Consider the following 27,281-nt stretch of genomic DNA (forward strand, 5'->3'; position numbering starts at 1 on the left):
GTGGTCACAACTACTTACCACCAAAATAACCATCCAAAATATAGCAATGATTTTGACCCTGAATTGAACTTGTAAGTGTTGCTTTAATATGACAGTAACGCTATGGCAAACCTTTTAGGCTGTCATCATACCAGAATACAATCATTTATGACATCACAATTGTGACATAATGTGGTGTCATGGGAAGCCACACCCACCATGACAGACAACAAATCACTAGAGCCACATAGGCCTATTAACGAATTATTCCACTTCTATGTTTGAAATACAGTATATTTAGTACTAGTACGCTCATAAACATAGTAAAAACCACACTTTAGCTATGTGTATCACTTCACAGCTACTGTCCATGATGCATCATGAGTGGGTGTCCTCTGATAGCCAGGATGTCTCTAGGGTCTGTGTCCTAAAATGCCATCCTATTATCTACGTAGTGTACTACAATATGATCCGTTTTGTGTTGATATTACATATTTTTTGCTAAGTGAAAATCCTGGGACAACAAGAAAGAAATGCATTCATAAGTTTAAGAAATGTATACATTGTAATTTCAATGTAGATTCCAAGGTAACTCTTGTTGTACCCTCCCTGAAAACAAGGGTTCTTTAGAAACTGTACTACAATACATGTAGAAAATGAACACTTGAACAACTGTTGAGTGGTTGATAATCATCATTGTACATCCCTTTACAAGCATGGACTTTGATGCATATTATGATTGTTTTTATTTCATATATATATATATATATATATATATATAAATAAATAATTGTTTGTATTTCCTGAGGGGTCTCCTGTGTGTATTTGGGCCCGAAAAGACCACTTTCTTTTATATGCACTCGTGCAATCATTGTAGTCCTCTCCTGCATGCTTCAGAGAACCAGTAGGCCTATGCAATAGAGCATTATTTAAAAAACGACATGGTGGCCAATTCAATGTATAATTGCAACATTACAGATTTTTTACACACTTATTTAATGAGTTTCAAAATAAAGTATCCTTATTTTGATGTTTTTACAAACATTATTTTTCTGAAGGAAGTGATGCCCATGTTCCCACACATTTGAACTGTGAACAGATGATTGTTTTGTAAAGCAGGTGGACTGGGGAGTTTCAGGATTGTTCAACAGTCGAGGGAAACTGATAGGCTGATTGTGAAGAAGGTGGATTATATGGTGTTTATCGGGCATGTGATTCATTGTAATGCACAAACGAACTAAGAAACTGGACATAATAGTATCTGCGGATGAAAGGTTTTTGGGTTTCAAGGTCCACACTGCTCAGTGCAAAGAATACTGTCCGAAGATGCTCTTTTTCTCTGGCCCCAGTGCCTGTAGGGATGGGCGTTGGCAGTTGAATCGGAATAAAGGAGTACATCGAGTTTTGTTTTTGTTCAGTTTTATTTTGTTCATTGTTTGGCCAGATATACAGCCAAACCAGTAGGTGGCGGCATGCACCAATATAATTTGTTTGGAGACCGCCATAATATCAAAGAAGAAGTCCCCGTACAGCAATACACCAATTGGTGGTCTGCCATATAACTTTCAAGAACAAGGAAGCTTTCTAAACAAGCGACGATAAGCCTGCTGTTAATCGACAAATTGGCCCGATATGACTGCTATCAGACCATTCGAGATGGAGCGTCCAAGACACCGTCCGTTTCTGATTGGTGTTAGCGGAGGAACTGCCAGTGGCAAGGTAGTTAACTAATAATAACTAGTGTACCGTATCTAGCTGTATGGGTTAGTAAGAGCCAGTCTATGCTTGATCCAAAAATGTGTTGGTGTGACGCCATCGCGGAGCCTCTGGAGGCATGTAGAGGCCAAATTGAGCTCTGTACCGCATCTTTGCGTCTCAAATGTTGTAATAATGCTGAGGGAGTAGTATTGCTCCGCGTTGACATTATTGAGGGCGGAAGGTCCTGTGTAAACACAAACTCACTTTAACATCTTCACATCAGCTCTGCTCCGCGAAGCGCAAGAATAATGAATGCCGTGACTTCTGTAGAGGCCATATCACCGTAAATGCTGCACGACCATTGCAGATAACAAATTTACCATCAAACGCCTTTAACGTTAGGTCGTGTCAACATTCAGTAACATTATAGTCGCAAACGTTCGCTTTCGTTTCTCCGCGAACTGAGAGCAGACACGCCCCTTTACCAAAACGTGATAACAATTTGTATATATTTTTTCTTTGGCCTAATAATTCACAAACGTCTTTTCATTAATTTAAGGCACTTAAGAGTTAGCTAGCTAATGGTATGCAGCTAACTAGTTAGAATTATTGTGCCCTCTTAGCTTGGTTGTCATGCAGGAATAGGATAACTCTTGATGTGATGTGAGATGGGGTGTCAGGATGTCTCTTGCCACCAATTCAACTAGTGTCTTGTTTTCTGTCTGAGATTATTTTGAAATGTGCCAACTAAATATGCCAAATGTCAATACATTTTCTGCATGTAACAGGTCTTTCACATGGCATATTACACACAATTCATGGAAACTTTACTCAACTCACAACACACAACCCCTTTCTATGTGATAGATTTAGGTAAATTGTGCTAATCTAGGAAATAATAAACCTGTCTGTTTTTTAGTCTACCGTATGTGCCAAAATCATGGAGTTACTGGGCCAGAACAAGGTGGACCATCATCAGAGGAAAGTTGCTATCGTCAGCCAAGACAGTTTCTACAGAGTCTTGACACTTGACCAGAAGGCCAAGGCACTCAAGGGCCAGTACAACTTTGACCACCCAGGTAGGGGTGGCAGGTAGCTTAGCTGTTAAGGTCGCTGGTTCGAATCCCTGAATTGCTCCTGTAAGTCGTTCTTGATAAGAGCGTCTGCTAAATGACTAAAACTTAAATGTAAAATGTACTACAGGCCTGTATGAATATTGTAATAATATAAGTATGATCGTTGTAATAACATAAGATCTCCATCAGTCACTAGATAACGTGGATTTAGTTCATCATGGTGTTTAATTAATCTTAGCTAGAATTATAAATGGCTAATGTTCTGGCTGAACAGTGTAATTGAGTTAATAACCTTGAAATGTTTATTACAGACGCTTTTGACAACGAGTTGATGTACCAAACCCTGAAGGATATTGTGGAGGGGAGTGTGGTGGAGGTGCCGACATATGACTTTGTCACGCATTCCAGGTGAGAAGGAAACATTCCATCCAGACCCAGTGTAACAGAGTTAGAAATCCCATTCTTGAATTCAGACAGACTGGACAAAAAAATGCCCACATTCTACAGAGCCCAGATAGATAATAATAATAATATAATATATGCCATTTAGCTGACGCTTTTATCCAAAGCGACTTACAGTCATGTGTGCATACATTCTACGTATGATGACCCTTGACTGAAAAAAACCCTCAAATAACTAGGTGTATTTATTAGTCTGATTTCATTGGATTAAAATCAGACTAATGAATAGCGTTTACTCCAAATGGAAAACTTTGTGCAGTGAAAACAATTGAATTCATATAGGTCTTTCCCCTTTTTGTTTAGTGTGTGTACTTCCGTTTGGTCCCTAAAGTAAACGGTTACCGTTGCAAAAGGTTTGGCAAAAGACCAAATGTTTTGCGATGGAATCAGACTAATGAATACACTCCTGCTACAGAGTACCTCTGAGTTGTCTGCTGCAATCTCTTACATGTTTTCTGACACGCTGCACACTAGGTGCAGTTCCCGAGTAAAACAAATCTTGGTCGACCGAGAGTCTGTTCTTTCGACCAATCAATTGGTCGATATTTTGAAATGTGTATTTAGATAGGGTGTGTCTATGTTTGAATAAAGTAAACTATATGTAGTCTGTAGGATATTTTGCGCAGGGGATAAGAAATAATCAGGCAGGCCTATATTGTGACGTTTCCACCGATCAGAGGATTACATTTTCTTTTGCCTTTCATGCTGAGTGGTTCTCAATGGATGTAAAAACAGAATTAATTTACTTTCTGTTTGAGGCGAAGAAAACATTACTTTGAGAAGCTCAATAGTGATGGTGAGTTAAGACAATCAGAAATAGTATCAGATCCCCAAATAGGCAGATTTATAGGTCTACATTTGCGTGCAGGCCAGGTAGCCTAGGCCTACTTCTATGAGTTACCAGGCGCACTCAAGATTGACAGGAGCACTCCAAACAAAAGACAATACATTTATTGACAACTCAGAAATAAACCTAGGTTGTGCACTCTGCAAACAACGTGTCCACTCCTACAATGACAAAGCTAACACTGTAATAAACATAAAAACAGCTTTCACAGAAACTACCGAAAACAAACATTTATAATTCAAAATTATGGGATTTAACAGTAAATGTACTACTGGTGATACTGGTGTGCCATCCCTGTGGTCTCCAACGGATTAGTCCACTGAGACAGGCGTGTATCAGACAGGTGTCGTGTGCCATCCCTGTGGTCTCCAATGGATGAGTCCACTGAGACAGGCGTGTATCAGACAGGTGTCAACCGTGATGTGTCCTTCTCCAACTGATGCAGTATGGAGCGAGCGCAAACACACACACAGATATAATTATGTATATTAGTCTGATGTGCATTCTAATGTTGACTGTGGTGCACGGTCACTGGAGTTACATAATAAACATAAACACAGTTTCACCCGTACCTTGAATCCAGGGAACTTCACAATGCGGCTGATTGTGAACACAGCAGGGCATGCTACTTTCTTGGTTTTCAGCAACAGGTTTCTTTTTTCCTTGCCATCTGTTTCCTGAAATATCTAAATAAAATGTTAATTGTCACATGTAAACAACTGGTGTAAACCAACAGCGACATGCTTACAGGTCCTTCCCAACAAAGTAAAATAACAGAAACAATAAGGAATGAATTCACAATGAGTAACAATAACTTTGCTATATACACGGTGTACCTGTGTCGATGTGCAAGGTTGAGGTAGATATGTACATATAGGTAGAGGTAAAGTGACTACCCAACAGGATAGATAAACAGTAGCATCAGCGTATGTGATGAGTCAAAGGGTCAATGCAGATAGTCCGGGTAGCTATTTGATTAACTATTTAGCAGTCTTAAGGCTTGGGGGTAGATGCGGTTCAGGGTCCTGTTGGTTCAAGACTTGTTGCATCGGTAACCGCTTGCCGTGCTGTAGCAGAGAGAACAGTCTATGGCTGGAGTCTGATCATTTTTAGGGGCTTCTTCTGACACTGCCTGGTAGAGGTCCTGGATGGCAGGTAGCACTGCTCCAGTGATGTACTGGGCCGTACGCACTACCCTCTGTAGCACCTTGTGGTCAGATACAAAGCTGATGCCATACCAAGCTGTGATGCACCCAGTCAGGATGCTCTCAATGGTGCAGCTGTAGAACTTTTTGAGAAAATGAGTGGTAGGTAAGAATGGAATTGTTGAGATTGGTTGTGAACCTCAACTACCTAGAAGCATTGATGGAACCAGGGTCGTATTCATCAGGCTCCATATGGAAGAAAATGTAATTAAATAGGGAGAGACAACCTTTACTCAAATAAGAAAAGCTCCTTTACATTTTCAGTTGGACAATGCTTTTTAATGCTTTTCCATAGTGCCCTAATGAATTTGTTTCAGGTCTAGATGCAAAATACATCCTAGCTACAGCTTGTCACACCTGAAATTGTGATCTAACCAAATTATTTAAGGACCTAGACAGCATTGCCAATAAGGTTGGTGGAAAATTCTCTGTGCTACACCAAACGGTATCTAACCTGTAACTCCCAGTAATGGATACCAAAAATATTGTTCATCACATTATCTGGTGTAACAATCTGTAGCTTACATGGAACACTTGAACCATTTCAGAATAGCATAGATAGTAGCACCCTTTGATCCTCAAGTTCCTGCCTCTTCTTGAATCCACACTTTGCCCGGCCCCTGTGGCATAGGGAGTACCCTTGCCGTACTTCCATTCCGAGTATAACCGGTCCTGTGGTTTCCACGCTGTTTAGCAGAACACATTGAAAGAGCCATGAGTCCAGAGGTGTATTCCTTAGTCTGATTTGCAGCAAAACATTTTCTGTTGAAAAACGTTGTCAACGGAAGCCGTTTACTTTCTAGGAACCAAACGGAACTAAAACGGGGAGGGACTTTACCTGAATGTGTCCAATAGAAAACTACGTTTTCGTTACAAAATGCAACACAAAAACGTTTGCAATCGAATCCGACTAATGAATACACCAGTAGTTTGTGGAGGTTACATCACTACATAAGATTATTAATCAATCAATGTCGGTAGCTAAATAGTATGGAACTGCTGAAAGATAGCCATGTTACTCTGGTGATTGTTTGCGTATTCTGCAGCTTGATCAATGCACGTTTCCTACAGGCAGCGTCGAGAGCTAGTTTACCTTGGTCATTGAATCGCTTGTCCACACGGTAAGAAATATATTTCACACAGGTTGACTCTTCCACGTGTGAGATATGCTTATTGACCTCTTCAATTGTTTCAAATACAGCTTCGTCGCTCATTTTTATTTATAATCTGTTACCAATACATATAAACATTCAAAAATGTCGCAAGCTAAACTAAAGCGGTAATGTTTGCAATTATTTAATTGGTTCACGTGCGGATCAATAGACCCGCCTTCTTAAAATGGTGGTTTCTCATTGGTGTAACGCGAGTTCCGTCACTAAAATGGAAAAACGATTGGCTTCTATTCGAAACCAATCAACCATTTTCTTACGCGTCAATCACGTTGAGGACAACACGCTTAACGGTACCGAATTTAAAATATTTTCGTAGCAATTTTCCTCAATGTTTCAACAGAATACAATCCGGGTTACGAATCGTATATTTTGGCATACAAGTTATACTTTGTCGAGATCATGGACTCAGTTATCAAGGACAAGACTACTGCACGTACAACCGCTTGCATCAGGGACCAGTCAATGGTCCTCTTCACAGTCAAGACACAGCAGTGGTCCGACTTTGCCAGTAGCTTTCAGGCAGTATCGAAGAGACGTACCTCGACATAAATTCTCTACCACAACACACGTCTGCAGCGATTCTATTGGGAAGATTCATTCAACTCATTACCACTTGGTTTACACATGCAAGGTAAAGGATGAGATTTTAAATGGAAGTTATTTTTTACATCATTTGGCAATCAAGATTTGGTTGACAACTGGTGTAAAAGCGACATGCTTACAGGCCCTTCCCAACAACAAAGTAAAAGGTAGTGATCAAAACACTGGTACTCAGGGCCCGTATCCACAAAACATCTCAGAGTAGGAGTGTGATGGATTTTTATTTTGTATTTATTTTTATTTAACTAGGCAATTCAGTTAAGAACGCATTCTTATTTACAATGACTGCCTACCAAAAGGCAAAATACCTTCTGCTGGGATAAAATATATATATATATATGAAAATGTACATGTACTGTCGTTGTGATGTGGGTTTTGTCCTATATTTATGTATTTATATATATATATTGTAACGACCCTGGGTTTTTAAGCGCGGAAATCGACTCTGCCGCACGAGCGTGCTGGACTTCGGGTTAGAAGGTCAATTGTTCGAGACCTGCTCCCTGCCTGTGTCATTACAATATATATATATATAAATATAGGACAAAACACACATCGCAATAACAATACATCACGCAAAGCAGCCACAACTGTCAGTAAGTGTCCATGATTGAGTCTTTGAATGAAGAGATTGAGATCAAACTGTCCAGGTTGAGTGTTTATTTGCAGCTTGTTTCTGTCTCTTGCTGAAGCAAACTGAAAAGATCAGTTTTGCCTTTTAGATAATAATGAATACGATTATATGGATAGTTTTATAAAGTTCAGATTCACCCAGACTCTTCTAATGAACTGTATCATTATTTGACTGTAACTGATCTGTATGCAGGTGTGCTCAACCAGGTCAACGAAGAGGATATCCAAGGTAGCCTATCATAAAGGTGTTGTCCTAGTGACCTGCCCAGGATGTGAAAAACACCACATTATTGCTGACAACTTGGGTTGGTTCTCTGATCTGAAGGGAAAGAGGTTGTTAGCCAAGTTAATATAGGTCTGAACATTTTACATGCATGCATTCTACAGTTGTGGCCAAAGGTTTTGAGAATGACACATATTATTTTTCACAAAGTCTGCTGCCTCAGTTTGTATGATGGCAATTTGCATATACTCCAGAATGTTATGAAGAGTGATCAGATGAATTGCAATTAATTGCAAAGTCCCTCTTTGCCATGCAAATGAACTGAATCCCACCAAAACATTTCCACTTGCATTTCAGCCCTGCCACAAAAGGACCAGTTGACATGTCAGTGATGTCAACACTCCCACCCGTGTTAACGAGGACAAGGCTGGCGATCACTCTGTCGTGCTGATTGAGTTTGAATAACAGACTGGAAGCTTAGGAACAGTTTGCTGACGACCAATGCCTTTTCCAGCATGATGGAGCACCTTGCCATAAGGCAAAAGTGATAACTAAGTGGCTCAGGGAACAAAACATCAATATTTTGGGTCCATGGCCAGGAAACTCCCCAGACTTTAATCCCATTTAGAACGTGTGGTCAATCCTCAAGAGGCGGGTGGACAAACAAAAAAACACATTCTGACAAACTCTGAGCATTGATTATGCAAGAATGGGCTGCCAACAGTCAGGATGTGGCCCAGAAGTTAATTGACAGTATGCCAGGGTGGATTGCAGAGGTCTTGAAAAAGAAGGGTTAACACTGCAAATATTGACTCATTGCATCGACTTCATGCAATTGTCAATAAAAGTATTTGACACTTATGAAATGCTTGTAATTATACTTCAGTATTCCATAGTAACATCTAACAAAAATATCTAAAGACACTGAAGCAGCAAACTTTGTGGAAATTAATATTTGTGTCATTCTCAAAACCTTTGGCCACGACTGTGTTACAAGGATATGTATTATCCCTATTGATAGTGATATGCACAGAAGAGAAATGGAACTGCAGTCATAGTGAATCATAAGTAAATCCCTTATTAATAGGTTGTAACGTTTGTGTGGACTAAAGGGCACTACACACTTCACGCAAATGCAGCATCATTTTCTCACACAGTTCTAGGTACGATGCTCCTTTGCTCTGTTTGCATGAAGTGTGTAGCCTCCTTCAGATGAGTATTATTCCTGAATCATTCTTTTTTATTATTCATGTTGGTTATTTTTCCGACAGGAACATTGAGGAAATCCTTGCAGCGAAAGGGGAGAAAGTGAAGAGGGGAGAAGAAGAGGCGGCCTTCGAGATTGTTATAGAGGAGTCCGGCAAGGATACAACACAGACTGCTCAAGATGCAAAGAAACCTTCACCAGAGTCTGATGACTCAGGGAAACCATGACTAACTCTCTGTGGGTGTGTGTGCGCACAACAAGGACATCGTTCTCTATGAGGGGAAAAATTGCTATTACTAAGTAAATGTAACACTTCTTTTGATATTTCTTTCTCCATATTGTTTTCATAAGATGTTGATAATTTCTTATCACACTATGTTATACCAACTGAACACTACTGCCAGAATATTCCTTGGGTTTACACCAATCTTACTACTACTGCACTGATCACACTCAAACAGAAAAGGCTGATGCTTGCAATTCATTTTTATTGTAAAGTTGTATGATATGAAGCAGGAAGAATTAACATTCAAAGGCCCATTTAGGGCCATGGCAAACTGCCTATCATAGACCCTCTCCCTCTTCCTCCATGATGTCCTCCAGCAGCACATGAAAGCAATGCTGTCAATCCACATGGAAGCAGAACATAGAGTGCTCCTGTAAAACAATTATTCCGTCAGGAATTAATCAAACAGACATTGAACGAATGGGATTCACAGAAAATACAATTTGTCTGAGAAATTTCAATCATGAGCCCCGGTTGTGGAGCCCCTATCCTCTCATCACAAGCCCAAGCACTTACCTCATCTGCTCTTCTGTGTTTTCCTCTTCCTGCCTCCCTCCCTTTCATCCTTTCCCATTGATGCTTCAACAGACCTCATACCCCACAATCTGTTTCAGGAAAAAAACATCTGAAAGCCCACTCACTTGAGGTGAATAATCACATGAGATCAGGAATTGTAGTGTTGAAGTGTAGTTGAAAGACGTTGCATAAATGCACTTCTATCAACACTAATACAGTTGTCTACAGAGAACAGGCTTTGATAGTAAACACTTACCTGATGTAGTCATCCAGCTGTGCTGCTCCTCCAACCCTCCCATCCTTTCCAATTAATGCTTCAACAGATCTGTTTCTTTGGCTGCTCTTTTCATCTATCTCAGACTTGAACAGGCTTAGAAAGAGGACAAAAGGAAGCCAAAGCAACTTTAACTTGACCTTTTATCCCATGGTCCTTCCTGATTCTGTCCATCAGAACTTGAATTCTATATCTCCTACTTCCCTCCTGATAAACCACTCTGGTCTCTCTTCCTCCTCTCTCATGTTTCCTCCTCTTCACCCTCAGGCCTGGCTTCCTTATTTGTTCCTCCTTTTACTTATTTTCTCGTTTTTTGATTATTTTTACTCTTTAAAACAAACTCATTTGTTGTTTATTTACATCTATCAACATACCTAGGAGCATTGACTTGTACATTTCTTCTTTTGTCTGCTCCCTTTCTTTTGTCATCTACTGAAAAGTTGTCGATGCCTCGTCCGCCGCTTTCTTCTGCTTCTTCCTTGTTCTCCTCTTTGCAGACTGTGCGTGAGCGGTCTCTGGACGTTGCTCCCTCTCTTCCCTCCGCACAGAGGCGTCAGATGTAGATGCCGTGACCTCGTATGCCACCACCTGTTTTGCTCTCTGTGTCTGTCCTTTTTTCTGACACAGCGCACGCCTCTTTTCTCTTTCAATCTGTGCATTCCTCTCTTCTCTCTCATACAGTTTCTCCATCTCCATTTTGAACCTGGCCTCGTGATCTTTTATTCTTTGAAGCTCTGCTCTCTTCTTATCCTCGTCCCGTATCCTTGTCTGCCTTTTCTGTTCCTCCTTCTCTTGTTCCTGCTGTATCTTCAATCTCCTTTTCTGTTCCTCCTTCTCTTGTTCCTGCTGTATCTTCAATCTCCTTTTCTGTTCCTCTTTCCTCCTCTTGTCTTCTTTCTCTCGTGCCTTTTGCTGCATCTCCAACACCTTCATTCTCTCCTTTTCCCTGTTCCTCCCTGTTCCTCTCCTCCTCCATCCTCTGTTTCTCCTCTGCCTCTAACTTGTTTTTTTCTCCATATTTTCTGTCCTTTTTTCCTCCTCTTTCAATTTCTTCTGCCTCTTTTCCCACTTTTTGAGCTCTTCGTCCCTGGCTTTTTCCTTCCTCCTTTCAATCTTCATAATCTCTTCATTTCTCTTAGCCTCATACTTGAAATATTTGATCCTGTCTGCGTAGCTCATGGCATTAAGTTCTTCTATCCCTCGGCTCGCCATCATAGACATTGCATTGGCGGTTGCAAATCTCCCTTCCATTTTACCACTATCAATCTCCTTCCTGTCCCTCCTTACCATAAGGATCCCTGTGTAGACATCTCTGCTGTTGTCCACTCATGCTCTCCTCACTTTCACTACTCCCCTCCTGACTTGTGTCCTCACTCACACTCTGAGACACAACATCCTCAGACGAGCACGAGGGAGTCACAGCATTCTCAGTGATGACGCGGAGCGCCTTGATGTAGTCAGCTTCAGTGTTCACTCTGTGAGCGAGCGGGCACAGCTCCTCGTAAATGGATTTCCATGTGAGTGACTCCTCACAAATGTCGTCAGGCAGGTATAGATCAGATGATTGCCTCTTGAGCACATTCGGGGGCTGTGGCAGGGGTATTAGATGGTTTTACTGCAGAGGAGCAGGAGGCCTCAGTGTCATCGTTCTTGTCATCGCTGTTTGCCATTTTCTTCAGAATCTCTTCCTTTCTCTTTTGGGCCATCCTCTCTTTCAGCTGTGCTTTATACATGCTTGCAATTTCTGCTCCTCTCCGTTGAACTTCCTCAGACAATTCCTCAGACGATGCAGTCTCTGGCCTCTTAACCTCATCCTTGACCTTTGCCTGGCCAGTCAATGGGGACCTGCGGTGGACCTGCAGATGGGTCTGTCTCATCCGGGCAGGAGGGCCGGAAGCCAGGAGGTGAGATGGGACAGCAAATCGGTGTGAAGCGTTGTGGGTGTGATGTCTTGGACGGAGAATGAGGCCATTTATCAGGGGAGGTGCAGCTCTGTGTGTCCAGAGGGGGAAAGATTGAGTGTTTCTTAGGTGGGTCCTTCTGGGTGCCGGCAGCATGCTGGTCAGGCTCCGATTGGCTGTTGGCGAGGTACCTGTGGTGGTTGTACCAGGGGAAAGCTGGCAGTGTCGGGGAGACGGGACACATAATGGAGGAGGTGGAGCGCTGCTTGATCACCCCTTTATCCACCCCAATCTGTATGATGACAGACACACTTTTATTACTTAATAGCTTGATGGTTATTGTTATTACTATCTTAAAACAGTTACATGTGTATGGGTAATAAATATCATAGAGAACATGTTTTATTACTGTATATTAGCCTATTAGGAAAATGGGAAGGTCCACACTTGGAATCATTCCAATTCAGAAATTCTTCCATTCCTTTTCAACTTTATTCTAAGAATGCAGACCTTGCTGAGAATACTTCCAGTGTGCAGTTATTTCTTGCCTTCTTATTTCACTATTCTATCTATTCAGATCTTTTTCTGTGTATCAGGATTGGGAACATCTAAAGCGACTACAGTATATCTACTTATATGAAAGTCTGATTAAAGAAAAGGGCTCTTCTTACCACCTCCAAGAGTTGGTGCAGCCTAAATATTTCTCCATACAGCGCCTTAATCTCCCTCATGTTTCCTCGCTCAGTTCTCCATGTCTCTCTAGCCAATCTCCAATGGGCGAGGTCAAGGTCATGGATATCCTCCCGCATGCCTAGTTCAACCTGGGTTCCCTTCTCATTTAGCCTCTTCTTTTTCCTCTTCTTCTGGATAGAATCAGTGTTCTCCTTGCCCTGCCTACACACCTTTGGGGCAGTAGGGATATTGAGAATAGAATATGGTATATTTTATTTTACTAATTGGATTATTATGTGCCTTCCATTGTATTTCATTGATATAGAATATCAATAAGGTATAATGTTGACACTAGATCAAGCCGTAGTTTGTACAAAGTTTACACTGATTGCCCATACATGATTAGTCTGGAGTTCAGTAGTTCCTGTGCAGAAATCATCCTGTGCAGTCCGATTTGCCCATGGCTAGAAATGAAAATGATGACATACGTGCAGTCAGAAATTAGGTTATCATGATACAAGCTTGTTATTTTCAATCTTAGAAAAGCTCATGGGCCTATATGTCAAAGTGATGATTTTAAATCACTGGAGTTTTGACTATGGGGGTGGTGAGAGAAAAGATATTCTAACCATTCTTATGATGAGCCTTGGGAAGGAGAACTTTCCCATAGTTCCTTCAATTACAGTAATCCTGAAAAAGATACAATATGGCTTAAAAACATTATATTATTTAAATCATCTAAATTAAATTGTGTCACAAAGTAGGCCTTTTCACACTAAATCACAAGTGGTCACAACTACTTACCACCAAAATAACCATCCAAAATATAGCAATGATTTTGACCCTGAATTGAACTTGTAAGTGTTGCTTTAATATGACAGTAACGCTATGGCAAACCTTTTAGGCTGTCATCATACCAGAATACAATCATTTATGACATCACAATTGTGACATAATGTGGTGTCATGGGAAGCCACACCCACCATGACAGACAACAAATCACTAGAGCCACATAGGCCTATTAACGAATTATTCCACTTCTATGTTTGAAATACAGTATATTTAGTACTAGTACGCTCATAAACATAGTAAAAACCACACTTTAGCTATGTGTATCACTTCACAGCTACTGTCCATGATGCATCATGAGTGGGTGTCCTCTGATAGCCAGGATGTCTCTAGGGTCTGTGTCCTAAAATGCCATCCTATTATCTACGTAGTGTACTACAATATGATCCGTTTTGTGTTGATATTACATATTTTTTGCTAAGTGAAAATCCTGGGACAACAAGAAAGAAATGCATTCATAAGTTTAAGAAATGTATACATTGTAATTTCAATGTAGATTCCAAGGTAACTCTTGTTGTACCCTCCCTGAAAACAAGGGTTCTTTAGAAACTGTACTACAATACATGTAGAAAATGAACACTTGAACAACTGTTGAGTGGTTGATAATCATCATTGTACATCCCTTTACAAGCATGGACTTTGATGCATATTATGATTGTTTTTATTTCATATATATATATATATATAAATAATTGTTTGTATTTCCTGAGGGGTCTCCTGTGTGTATTTGGGCCCGAAAAGACCACTTTCTTTTATATGCACTCGTGCAATCATTGTAGTCCTCTCCTGCATGCTTCAGAGAACCAGTAGGCCTATGCAATAGAGCATTATTTAAAAAACGACATGGTGGCCAATTCAATGTATAATTGCAACATTACAGATTTTTTACACACTTATTTAATGAGTTTCAAAATAAAGTATCCTTATTTTGATGTTTTTACAAACATTATTTTTCTGAAGGAAGTGATGCCCATGTTCCCACACATTTGAACTGTGAACAGATGATTGTTTTGTAAAGCAGGTGGACTGGGGAGTTTCAGGATTGTTCAACAGTCGAGGGAAACTGATAGGCTGATTGTGAAGAAGGTGGATTATATGGTGTTTATCGGGCATGTGATTCATTGTAATGCACAAACGAACTAAGAAACTGGACATAATAGTATCTGCGGATGAAAGGTTTTTGGGTTTCAAGGTCCACACTGCTCAGTGCAAAGAATACTGTCCGAAGATGCTCTTTTTTCTCTGGCCCCAGTGCCTGTAGGGATGGGCGTTGGCAGTTGAATCGGAATAAAGGAGTACATCGGGTTTTGTTTTTGTTCAGTTTTATTTTGTTCAGTTTTATTTTGTTCATTGTTTGGCCAGATATACAGCCAAACCAGTAGGTGGCGGCATGCACCAATATAATTTGTTTGGAGACCGCCATAATATCAAAGAAGAAGTCCCCGTACAGCAATACACCAATTGGTGGTCTGCCATATAACTTTCAAGAACAAGGAAGCTTTCTAAACAAGCGACGATAAGCCTGCTGTTAATCGACAAATTGGCCCGATATGACTGCTATCAGACCATTCGAGATGGAGCGTCCAAGACACCGTCCGTTTCTGATTGGTGTTAGCGGAGGAACTGCCAGTGGCAAGGTAGTTAACTAATAATAACTAGTGTACCGTATCTAGCTGTATGGGTTAGTAAGAGCCAGTCTATGCTTGATCCAAAAATGTGTTGGTGTGACGCCATCGCGGAGCCTCTGGAGGCATGTAGAGGCCAAATTGAGCTCTGTACCGCATCTTTGCGTCTCAAATGTTGTAATAATGCTGAGGGAGTAGTATTGCTCCGCGTTGACATTATTGAGGGCGGAAGGTCCTGTGTAAACACAAACTCACTTTAACATCTTCACATCAGCTCTGCTCCGCGAAGCGCAAGAATAATGAATGCCGTGACTTCTGTAGAGGCCATATCACCGTAAATGCTGCACGACCATTGCAGATAACAAATTTACCATCAAACGCCTTTAACGTTAGGTCGTGTCAACATTCAGTAACATTATAGTCGCAAACGTTCGCTTTCGTTTCTCCGCGAACTGAGAGCAGACACGCCCCTTTACCAAAACGTGATAACAATTTGTATATATTTTTTTCTTTGGCCTAATAATTCACAAACGTCTTTTCATTAATTTAAGGCACTTAGAGTTAGCTAGCTAATGGTATGCAGCTAACTAGTTAGAATTATTGTGCTTGGTTGTCATGCAGGAATAGGATAACTCTTGATGTGATGTGAGATGGGGGTGTCAGGATGTCTCTTGCCACCAATTCAACTAGTGTCTTGTTTTCTGTCTGAGATTATTTTGAAATGTGCCAACTAAATATGCCAAATGTCAATACATTTTCTGCATGTAACAGGTCTTTCACATGGCATATTACACACAATTCATGGAAACTTTACTCAACTCACAACACACAACCCCTTTCTATGTGATAGATTTAGGTAAATTGTGCTAATCTAGGAAATAATAAACCTGTCTGTTTTTAGTCTACCGTATGTGCCAAAATCATGGAGTTACTGGGCCAGAACAAGGTGGACCATCATCAGAGGAAAGTTGCTATCGTCAGCCAAGACAGTTTCTACAGAGTCTTGACACTTGACCAGAAGGCCAAGGCACTCAAGGGCCAGTACAACTTTGACCACCCAGGTAGGGGTGGCAGGTAGCTTAGCTGTTAAGGTCGCTGGTTCGAATCCCTGAATTGCTCCTGTAAGTCGTTCTTGATAAGAGCGTCTGCTAAATGACTAAAACTTAAATGTAAAATGTACTACAGGCCTGTATGAATATTGTAATAATATAAGTATGATCGTTGTAATAACATAAGATCTCCATCAGTCACTTTAGATAACGTGGATTTAGTTCATCATGGTGTTTAATTAATCTTAGCTAGAATTATAAATGGCTAATGTTCTGGCTGAACAGTGTAATTGAGTTAATAACCTTGAAATGTTTATTACAGACGCTTTTGACAACGAGTTGATGTACCAAACCCTGAAGGATATTGTGGAGGGGAGTGTGGTGGAGGTGCCGACATATGACTTTGTCACGCATTCCAGGTGAGAAGGAAACATTCCATCCAGACCCAGTGTAACAGAGTTAGAAATCCCATTCTTGAATTCAGACAGACGGGACAAAAAAATGCCCACATTCTACAGAGCCCAGATAGATGACCCTTGACTGAAAAAAAACCCTCAAATAACTAGGTGTATTTATTAGTCTGATTTCATTGGATTAAAATCAGACTAATGAATAGCGTTTACTCCAAATGGAAAACTTTGTGCAGTGAAAACAATTGAATTCATATAGGTCTTTCCCCTTTTTGTTTAGTGTGTGTACTTCCGTTTGGTCCCTAAAGTAAACGGTTACCGTTGCAAAAGGTTTGGCAAAAGACCAAATGTTTTGCGATGGAATCAGACTAATGAATACACTCCTGCTACAGAGTACCTCTGAGTTGTCTGCTGCAATCTCTTACATGTTTTCTGACACGCTGCACACTAGGTGCAGTTCCCGAGTAAAACAAATCTTGGTCGACCGAGAGTCTGTTCTTTCGACCAATCAATTGGTCGATATTTTGAAATGTGTATTTAGATAGGGTGTGTCTATGTTTGAATAAAGTAAACTATATGTAGTCTGTAGGATATTTTGCGCAGGGGATAAGAAATAATCAGGCAGGCCTATATTGTGACGTTTCCACCGATCAGAGGATTAAATTTTCTTTTGCCTTTCATGCTGAGTGGTTCTCAATGGATGTAAAAACAGAATTAATTTACTTTCTGTTTGAGGCGAAGAAAACATTACTTTGAGAAGCTCAATAGTGATGGTGAGTTAAGACAATCAGAAATAGTATCAGATCCCCAAATAGGCAGATTTATAGGTCTACATTTGCGTGCAGGCCAGGTAGCCTAGGCCTACTTCTATGAGTTACCAGGCGCACTCAAGATTGACAGGAGCACTCCAAACAAAAGACAATACATTTATTGACAACTCAGAAATAAACCTAGGTTGTGCACTCTGCAAACAACGTGTCCACTCCTACAATGACAAAGCTAACACTGTAATAAACATAAAAACAGCTTTCACAGAAACTACCGAAAACAAACATTTATAATTCAAAATTATGGGATTTAACGGTAAATGTACTACTGGTGATACTGGTGTGCCATCCCTGTGGTCTCCAACGGATTAGTCCACTGAGACAGGCGTGTATCAGACAGGTGTCGTGTGCCATCCCTGTGGTCTCCAATGGATGAGTCCACTGAGACAGGCGTGTATCAGACAGGTGTCGTGTGCCATCCCTGTGGTCTCCAATGAATGAGTCCACTGAGACAGGCGTGTATCAGACAGGTGTCGTGTGCCATCCCTGTGGTCTCCAATGGATTAGTCCACTGAGACAGGCGTGTATCAGACAGGTGTCGTGTGCCACCCCTGTGGTCTCCAATGGATGAGTCCACTGAGACAGGCGTGTATCAGACAGGTGTCGTGTGCCACCCCTGTGGTCTCCAATGGATGAGTCCACTGAGACAGGCGTGTATCAGACAGGTGTCGTGTGCCATCCCTGTGGTCTCCAATGGATTAGTCCACTGAGACAGGCGTGTATCAGACAGGTGTCGTGTGCCACCCCTGTGGTCTCCAATGGATGAGTCCACTGAGACAGGCATGTATCAGACAGGTGTCGTGTGCCACCCCTGTGGTCTCCAATGGATGAGTCCACTGAGACAGGCGTGTATCAGACAGGTGTCGTGTGCCACCCCTGTGGTCTCCAATGGATGAGTCCACTGAGACAGGCGTGTATCAGACAGGTGTCGTGTGCCACCCCTGTGGTCTCCAATGGATGAGTCCACTGAGACAGGCGTGTATCAGACAGGTGTCGTGTGCCACCCCTGTGGTCTCCAATGGATTAGTCCACTGAGACAGGCGTGTATCAGACAGGTGTCGTGTGCCATACATTTGTTTTACATATTTGCCACTGCTCTACAAAAAAAATACAGCCAATCAACCAAACAATCGACAAGTCGACTAAATGGGGTCAGCCCCACTTTACGCACTGCCCAGACTAGACTCATGCTATTTGTATGTCTTTTATTAGTATTTTTTTCCCTCCTTTTCTAATCAATTGCAATCTTGTCTCATCGCTGTTACTCTCCAATGGGCTCCGAAACATGGCCCGCCAAACGGTTTTTCTTAACACCCCCCGCTTAAACTGGAAACACCGTTCACCTGACTACCGAGGTCATCCTGCAGGCGCCTGGCCCGGCACAAGGAGTCGCTAGAGCGCAATGAGTCAAATAAAGCTCCCCGGCAAACCCCTCCCCTAACCCAGAGGACGCTGGGCCAATTGAGCTCACCCTATGGGACTCCTGATCACGTACAGGTTGTGATAGAGTCCAGGATGGAACCTGGGTCTAGTGATGCCTCTAGCGCCACTCGGGAGGCCTCTTTGTATTTCTTAAGCTTCACTATAGTTTTCGCTGGGGAAGAGCACCCAACTACTCTGGCTTATTTGGCTCAAGGGTGTGAACTAACCGCAGACAGCCGTTCATCGTCCTGATGTGTGCAGCCTCAAACATGTCATTGCATTTGCAGATGAACTAACACATGCCAATCATGCATTCAGGTGAAAATGAGTCTGTCTATAGAATACCTCTGTGTACTATACATTTGGTGCTTAATGTGTGTGTTCCAGGCTGCAGGACAGGATCATGGTGTACCCGGCTGATGTGGTTCTGTTTGAGGGCATTCTGGTATTCTACTCTCAGGAAGTGAGGGACATGTTTCACATGAAGCTCTTTGTGGACACTGACTCTGATGTCAGGCTTTCCCACAGAGGTACTACTGACCAACACAACTAACTCAAGGGGATGCACCAACTATGCATACACACATTTTTCTCTAGCATATTTGATGTATATACTGAATTGCCACATTTGTCTTGGTCCTGACCTGGTTGTGATTTTGACCTGCAGTTCTGCGGGACATGAAGAGGGACAGAGACCTGGAGCAGATCCTTAACCAGTACACTACGTTTGTCAAGCCAGCCTTCGAGGAGTTCTGTTTACCTGTAAATGTCCAGCAGAGCCACACACCAATACCATAGACCGATGATAACAGATAATGGACACTTTCATTCTTTTTAATAGGGATAATTCTGGACACTTAAAATATGACACATTTAACATCGTGACTAATGTGAAAAATGTATATTCTGTTCTAATTGCAGTCTTTTGAAAGCATTAGCTACCAAATTTACATTGAGTTATTTTTCCCCAGACCAAGAAATATGCAGATGTAATTATTCCTAGAGGAGTTGACAACATGGGTAAGTTATAGCACTGATGAAGCCTATAGACTTTCTCCATATCCCTCGCTCTTATTAATCTTTCTCTCATTCTCAGTGGCCATCAACCTCATCGTGCAGCACATCCAAGACATCCTGAATGGGGACCTCTGTAAGTGGCAGCATGGAGGAGTGGTGAACGGGCACAGCCGTGGCTTCAAGCGGGCCTTCTCGGAGCAGGGGGACCTGGACAACGCCACATCCAACCTTCCCCTAGGGAAGAGGGTCCTACTGGAACCGAGCAGTCGCCCCCACTGAGTCAGTGTGTTTACGCTGACTGACAGTCTACTTCTATATACACTTTCCTAATATTGAGTTGCACCCCCTTTTGCCATCAGAACAGCCTCAATTCGTTAGAGCATGGACTCTACAAGGTGTTGTATGCATTCCACAGGGATGCTGGCCCATGTTGACTCCAATGCTTCCCACAGTTGTGCCAAGTTGGCTGGATGTCCTTTGGGTGGTGGACCATTCTTGACACACACGGGGAACTGTTGAGCTTGAAAAACCCAGCAGCATGGCAGTTCTTGACACACTTAAACCAGTGAGGCCGGCACCTACTACCATACCCCGTTCAGAGGCACTTAAATATTTTGTCTTGCCCATTCACCCTCTGAATGGCACACAAACAATCTGCCTCAAGGCTTAAATCCTTCTTTAACCTGTCTTCTCCCCTTCATCACACTGATTGAAGTGGATTTAATAATAGATCATAGTATTCACCTGGTCAGTGTAATTTAAAGAGCAGGTGTTCCTAATGTTTTGTTCACTCAGTGTATATACAGAAAGTATTCACACCCCTTGATTTATTCCACATGTTAGCCTGAATTCAAAATGTATTCAATTCTACACACAACACCCCAAAAAGACAAAGTGAAAACATGTTTAGACATCTTTACAAGTGTATTGAAAATGAAATACAGAAATCTCATTTACATAAGTATTAATTTTCAAGTCTTGCCATAGATTTAAGCATTTTAAGTAAAATATAACTAGGCTACTCAGGAACATTCAATATCATTTTGGTAAGCAACTCTAGTGAATATTTAGCCGTTTAAAGTTATTGTCCTGCTGAAAGGTGAATTTGTCTCCCAGTATCTGTTGGAAAGCAGACTAAAACAGGTTTTCCTCTAGGATTTTGTCTCTGCTTAGCTCTATTCAGTTTTTATTTTGTCCTAAAAAAAATCCCCAGTCCTTGCCAATGACAAGCATACCCATAACATAATTCAGCCATAATATGCTTGAAAATATACTGAACAAAAATATAAACATGCAACAATTTTAAAGATGACGGATTTACAGTTCATATAAGGAAATCAGTCACTTGAAATAAATTCATTAGGCCCTCATCTATGGATTTCACAACTGGGAATACAGATATGCATCTGTTGGTCATAGATACCTAAAAAAAAGTAGCGGTGTAGATCAGAAAACCAGTCAGTGTCAGGTGTCACCATTTGCCTCATGCAGCGTGACACATCTCCTTTGAATAGAGTTGGCCATTGATTGTGGCCTATGGAATTTTGTGCCACTCCTCAATGGCTGTGCGGTGGCAGGAACACGTTGTCGTACACTTCGATCCAGAGCATCTGAAACGTGCTCAATGGGTGACATGTCTGGTGAGTATGCAGGCCATGGAAGAACTGGGACATTTTCAGCTTCCAGGAATTATGTACAGATCCTTGCAACATAGGGCCATGTATTATCATGCTGAAATGTGATGGCGGCGGATGAATGGCACGACAACGGGCCTCAGGATCTCATCACGGTATCTCTGCATTCAAATTGCCATCGATAAAATGCAATTGTGTTTGTTGTCTGTAAGTTATGCCTGCCCATTCGATAACCCCACTGCCACCATGGGGCACTCTGCTCACAACGTTGACGTCAGGAAACCACTCCTTTATGGTAGAAGTATGAACATTAAATTCCCTGGCAACAGTTCTGTTGGACATTCCTGCAGTCAGCATGGCAATTGCACTCTCCCTCAACTTGAGAAATCTGTGGAATTGTTTTGTTACCAAACCACATTTTAGAGTGGCCTTTTATTATCCCCAGCACAAGGTGCACCTGTGTAATGATCATGCCGTTTAATAAGCTTCTTGACATGCAACACCTGACAGGTGGATGGATTATCTTGGCAAAGGAGAAGTGTTTACTGAAAGTGATTTAAACAAATTTGTGCACCACATTGAGATCTTATTTCAGCTCATGAAACATGGGACCAACACTTTACATGTTGCGTTTGTTTTTGTTCAGTGTATGAATAGTGGTACCGAGTGATGTGCTGTGTTGGATTTACCCCAAACATGATGTTTTGTATTCAAGACCAAGTTAATTTGCTTGCCGCAGTTTTACTTTAGCGCCTGACTGCAAACAGGAGTGTTTTTGGAATATTTTTATTCTACACAGGCTTCCTTTTCACTCTTTCCACTCTCATTTAGGTTAGTATTGTGAAGTAACTGCCATTAAACTAACTGTTTTAAAGTCACCAGCCAATGGGTGTGAAAGCAGAACTGAGGATGGATCAACATTAGTTACTTCACAATACTAACTGGGTGAAATCCCTGAGTGGTTTCCTTCCTCTCTGCCTACTTAGTTAGCAAGGACGCCTGTATCTTTGTGGTGACTGTATTGGTACACCATCCAGTGTAATTAATAACTTCACTATGCTCAAAATGACATTTAATGTCTGCATTTAAAACGTTACCCATCTACCATTAGGTGCCCTCCTTTGCAAGGCATTGGAAAACATCCTTGGTCTGTGGTAATTGTATGTGTGGGGTACAGAGAGGTAGGCATTAAAAAAAATCATGCTAGACACTTATTGCACACAATGAATCCATGCAACATATGTGACTTAAGTACATTTTTAATCCCGAACTTATTTAGGGTTGCCATAACAAAAGGGATGAATACTTGGATTGAACAGGTGACATAACTTTGACATTATGGGGTATTGTATTGTATTTAGGCTGTGACAGGTGACATAACTTTGACATTATGGGGTATTTTATTTAGGCTGTAACACAGGGGTGTCACTCATTCCATGGAGGGCCTAGTGTCTGCTGTTTTTTTGTTTCTCCTTTCAGGTAAGACAACCAGGTGAGGGGAGTTCCTTACTAATCAGTGATCTTATTTCATCAATCAAGTACAAGGGAGGAGCAAAACCCCGCAGACACTCAGCCCTCCGTGGAATGAGTTTGATACGTGCTTTAACAAAATGTGGAAAAAGTCAAGGGGTGTGAATACTTTCTGAAGGCACTGTGTGTATATTTATGTATGTGTGTGAATATGTATATATTATGTGTGTGTATATATATATATATATATAGTGTGTTGGATTATAGCATTGATGCTTTTACTGACATGGTCTGGGAGAGAGATGGGGAGACTAGCCTGCCCTTAACTCACCCTTGTCACCTGCAGACTACAGAGCATCCAGTCAGATAGGGAAGTCTGGAGGAAAATGAGTCTGACACATCAGTAATGATTCATTAGTATATTACTGAAATAGATACCATTGAAACAGAGCAACCACAGGTACATAATACAACTCTTCCACTTTTTAATCACTCTGCCTTCTATGTGACTTTTTACCCTGCGGTGGCTTGACTACCTCTGTGGCTGAAATAGGAGTGAGGGTGAGATGAAGGAAGGAAAGCTGTCCTTATAATGTTAGTTTCAAGTTCATGTCTGTTTTGATTTTGGCTTTGCACATTGTGTTTTACCTGTTGGGCTTTCACAGCCAACAACTAGTAATGCAGTAGACTTCATGTACTACCATGATTCACTGTCTTTGTTTCATACTGAACAAATATATAAATGCAACATGTATCAAGATGCTTGATACATAATATATTATCATCTCATTTCTACATGTATCGAATATTATAGACAAATGAAGGATTTCATACAATATGTATCACATTTTAAGCATTCTTTAGACTTTGCTTCATGAACTGTATATTTGTTGGATCATTCCTCAATGCCAAGGTAAATTCATGCCTTAACTTGCCTTTATTTTGTAAAGCATTTTCCAATGACCATGATATTTAAGAAATATTAAATATATTACGTTCACTATCAGTGGCTTGTGGTTGTCTAACCAGAATGACCAGTTGGGGCTGAATCCTAACTTGCAAGCGCAACAAGACTTCCATTGATATCAATGCATGATAATGCAAAAGTTACAAGTTAAGAGCACCTATCTTGTTGGGATTTTTCCCATAAGGATCATAAGCAGCATAGTCTGTCAAACCTCTTAAGATGGTGATACACAGTGATGCATAGAAACTGAGCAGTTTTATTGCATAGTGTGATGAGGATGACAGGATTATTCCAAAGGAATCAGAATGAAGAACTACAGCACACAATGGACAGACAAACACAGATCACACACACACACACACACACACACACACACACACACACACACACACACACACACACTACTGGCAGTTCTCTCACTCAAACATGGCACACAATGATTGAATATGACATACATAGATCACAGCATCTTTAGTCATTCTCTTTTTGGGTCTTTTTTTTGTTGCGTTGCTTTTTAGAGTGCACATTATTATGGCACTTGGGTAGAAGCTGAACGCTTCTCTTAATAGCATAATAAACATCCTTTTTAAGAACAAAAGGAGCACTGTATAATACATCACAACCATACATGATTAATAATAATAACAATAATACACAATATCTCAAATACACTCTTGCTACAAGTCCAGTCCACCTCTACTAACCCTCAGATTCTTATTCCCTAGACTGCAGTCCAGACTACTGAGGATTCCATGGATATAAGGAACGTTATCTTCCTTCAATGTTGGAGGGAAGTGAAGTCAGGGGAGGGGGGCAGTAGGGGCTGACCCAATGGTCAACACACTATTTAGGGAGGAAGAGAAGGGAATAGGGTGTTGGTATCAGGTGTAGAGGAGCACCTCACACTTACACACTAAAATGGGAGAGGAAGGTGAGTGGTATCTCCACATCCTCCTTACATGACGTCTCTTATACAAGTCTTTCTCCTCTCTCCTCCCATTGGCTAGGAGTTTCTCCCCTGCCAACAGCAGTTCGGGGTGGAGACAATCCCATGTCAATCATAAAACCCCCATAATATCCCAGTGTAGCAGAACAGTGCAGAGTCATTTTAAATCAGTCTTTTCCTCCAACCTACTGTATGTGCTCTGGTCCGGCCCTCGTCAGTCACTCTTCCCAAGTTAGTTAGGTCCAACTGATTGTGTCCATCCATCCATCTATCCCATCCATCTGTCTGTCTGAATGTCTGTCCATAGTAAAGTGGAGTTAGTGTCTGCAACACAGTGGAGGTCCCTTGGCGGGACCTGGTCCCGGGTTTGGGCACCACGCCGTGCCTCTACACCCCCTAGGTCTTCTCTTCGCGCTCTGTCCGCCTCCGGGTGATGTTTCGAGGCTTGATCTTCAGTGAGAGCTCCCACAGCGCCTCCTCGGCCAGGTGGTCGCTGAAGTCGTTGAAGAAGCACACAATGTCGTCGTTGCGCTTCAGCTCATAATGCCTGGGGTGGGTCGCAAAGACAGACAATAACGAGTTGATCAACTAGATGCTGATGGATAAGCGATATAAATATGAACGCTGGAAATGGTCCACCTTCTGTTGCATTGGGGTTAATATGAGGGTTTTCATATAAGATTTGGTTCACTGCTTACCTCACGTGGGATGACTATTGTAGTCTTATTGATTGACATGAAATAGACCAAGGAAGGCAACTGATGGGTGCCACAAAAAAGGAGCCACAGTGGCTCAGCAAGCCTACAAAAGGGGGGGCCACTGCCAGTTGCCCATCCCTGAAATAGACCATATTTATCTGTTTGGAGATTTGTGGATGCTTTTCTCCTGGGATGACCTTTCTACTCACACTTGCTGGAAGCGCCTCATGCTGTCCAGGATGTTGAACTGCTGCCAGCGCTTAGAGAAGTTGACCTTCCCATCGATGAGATCAGGGTTCCCCAGGTGGACGAAGGTCAGGTCCTGCAGGATTAGACCGCTGGGAGAAGAGAGGAGGATGAGTTTAGAGAGGAGAGAAGAATAGAGAGATAAAGACAGACAGTCCTATGAAGAGTAGACTAAAACCCAATGTGATGAAAAATCACCCAGCTCAGGTGTACATGTACACAGACTTACAGGTATGGGATGCATGGAGGCTCCACGTCGGCCAGAGCCGCCCTGTACACTCGGAAAGACGACGAGCTGTCAATCAAAGTGCAGTATTCCTCCAATCCCTGGGAGAGACCAACAGTGTGTCACAATGTGTTATACCCACAGTATATTAAAAAGAGATGCCATAGAAATACAAATACATTTGAGTGTGGATATCTATTATACCTATATCACATATCTGTATGTTAGACTTAATACACTACTGTTTGAATCACCTCTGATGTCTGTTTCTGCCACTCCAGTCTGCGGATGGGGGCTGAGTCCAGGGCAGACAGTATTGCCAAGTACGAGTTGAAATTGTTTAACTTTCTTAAGTGCTACATAAGAAGAGGAGAAATAGGATAAGAACAGTTGTCCAGAGAGTTAGTCATTAACTAGGTATAGTAAGTTATATTAGGGTTTGGTCGGGGTAGGCCGTCATTGTAAATAAGAATTTGTTCTTAACTGACTTGCCTAGTTAAATAAAGGTTAAATAAAAATAAAAAAAATATATATTTAGTTAACAGGAAGAGCTGTGGTTGTATGAATGTTGAGGTTGGTCACCTTCATGATCTTAATGAACTTGAGGAGCAGCTTCTCTCTGTCCTGGCCTTTCTCCTGCTGAATGATTAGAGAGCGCACCCTAGAGGACAAACACAAACAGTGTTCTGTGAGAGAGAAAGTGAGACTGTGTGTAATTTCTTTTGCCATTTTGAGGTGTTGAACAGCCATTGAAAAGCTAGGTGACTTAGGAGTGATTAGGTCTATCTGGTGGGAGTTATGTAATGCATAGACAGCCTGTAAGTATAGGCTCAGGTCCAGCTCTCACCAGTAGCTCATATTGTTAAAGTGCTCTGTGAACTGAGTCAGATTGGGACTCTTTTCCTCGTTCTGTTCCTTGGCCCAAAGCAACACCTCAGGAATCTGAGCAGAGAGAGGAAGAGGGAGAGATATAGGGTTAGATCACTGTAGCACAATCAGAATTGGAAGCAAAACAAGGACAGTAAAGGGCTCTCTGGTACCTCGATGTTGTAGAAAAGTTCTGCATCCAGGAGCGTGAGCTGATCTGCGATTTCATGGCTGCGGAAGTCATGCAGCGTTCCGGGCCTGTGGTCACACACACAAA

At 41.6% G+C, this 27,281-nt stretch overlaps 2 protein-coding genes and 2 long non-coding RNA genes across 14 annotated transcripts in view; 2 read left to right on the forward strand and 2 right to left on the reverse strand.

The window, feature by feature from the left end:
- Positions 1-1,497: 1,497 nt before the first annotated feature.
- Positions 1,498-24,060, forward strand: uck1 (uridine-cytidine kinase 1). Of its 4 annotated transcripts, none has more exons than XM_052525380.1 (7): positions 1,498-1,698; positions 2,597-2,756; positions 3,065-3,161; positions 19,321-19,463; positions 19,601-19,695; positions 19,905-19,953; positions 20,030-24,060. In XM_052525380.1, the coding sequence occupies exons 1-7, from the start codon at positions 1,612-1,614 to the stop codon at positions 20,227-20,229; spliced, it is 831 nt and encodes a 276-aa protein (XP_052381340.1). In that variant the 5' UTR covers positions 1,498-1,611; the 3' UTR covers positions 20,230-24,060. The 4 variants fall into 4 exon arrangements, with proteins under 4 accessions (XP_052381340.1, XP_052381338.1, XP_052381339.1 ...); XM_052525378.1 differs by lacking the exon at positions 3,065-3,161 and adding an exon at positions 16,597-16,693; XM_052525379.1 differs by lacking the exons at positions 2,597-2,756; positions 3,065-3,161 and adding exons at positions 16,127-16,286; positions 16,597-16,693.
- Positions 4,474-5,873, reverse strand: LOC127931759 (uncharacterized). The gene is made up of 3 exons (XR_008142838.1): positions 5,836-5,873; positions 4,635-4,739; positions 4,474-4,498 (listed from the first exon to the last, which is right to left on the reverse strand). It is a non-coding gene; the product is annotated as an uncharacterized LOC127931759 (long non-coding RNA).
- The window catches only part of rapgef1b (Rap guanine nucleotide exchange factor (GEF) 1b), an 88,839-nt gene continuing 74,660 nt past the window's right edge, over positions 13,103-27,281 (reverse strand). For 7 of the 8 annotated variants that reach the window (XM_052525372.1, XM_052525371.1, XM_052525369.1 and 4 more), the window contains 7 exons: positions 27,178-27,262; positions 26,985-27,079; positions 26,720-26,798; positions 26,392-26,493; positions 26,141-26,238; positions 25,875-26,003; positions 24,258-25,514 (listed from right to left, as the gene is read on the reverse strand). In XM_052525372.1, coding sequence (XP_052381332.1) covers positions 25,364-25,514; positions 25,875-26,003; positions 26,141-26,238; positions 26,392-26,493; positions 26,720-26,798; positions 26,985-27,079; positions 27,178-27,262 — 739 coding nt within the window. In that variant the 3' untranslated portion in view covers positions 24,258-25,363. Of the gene's footprint in view, positions 13,442-24,257; positions 25,515-25,874; positions 26,004-26,140; positions 26,239-26,391; positions 26,494-26,719; positions 26,799-26,984; positions 27,080-27,177; positions 27,263-27,281 lie in introns of those variants that run through there. The other variant, XM_052525373.1, reaches the window with a different exon arrangement.
- On the forward strand, positions 17,317-19,293 carry LOC127931757 (uncharacterized). Its single transcript, XR_008142835.1, has 3 exons — positions 17,317-17,981; positions 18,047-18,176; positions 18,307-19,293. It is a non-coding gene; the product is annotated as an uncharacterized LOC127931757 (long non-coding RNA).

The sequence above is a fragment of the Oncorhynchus keta genome, chromosome 9 (assembly GCF_023373465.1).
Source record: "Oncorhynchus keta strain PuntledgeMale-10-30-2019 chromosome 9, Oket_V2, whole genome shotgun sequence".
NCBI lineage: Eukaryota > Metazoa > Chordata > Actinopteri > Salmoniformes > Salmonidae > Oncorhynchus > Oncorhynchus keta.

What these genes read in the sequence shown, in the direction of transcription:
- uck1 (XM_052525380.1), top strand. Translation starts at nt 1,612, where the DNA reads ATGACTGCTATCAGACCATTCGAGATGGAGCGTCCAAGACACCGTCCG. An exon ending in TGTCAGGCTTTCCCACAGAG is followed by an intron (nt 19,464 to 19,600) that starts GTACTACTGACC and finishes TTTGACCTGCAG; the next exon opens with TTCTGCGGGACATGAAGAGG. An exon ending in TCGAGGAGTTCTGTTTACCT is followed by an intron (nt 19,696 to 19,904) that starts GTAAATGTCCAG and finishes ATTTTTCCCCAG; the next exon opens with ACCAAGAAATATGCAGATGT.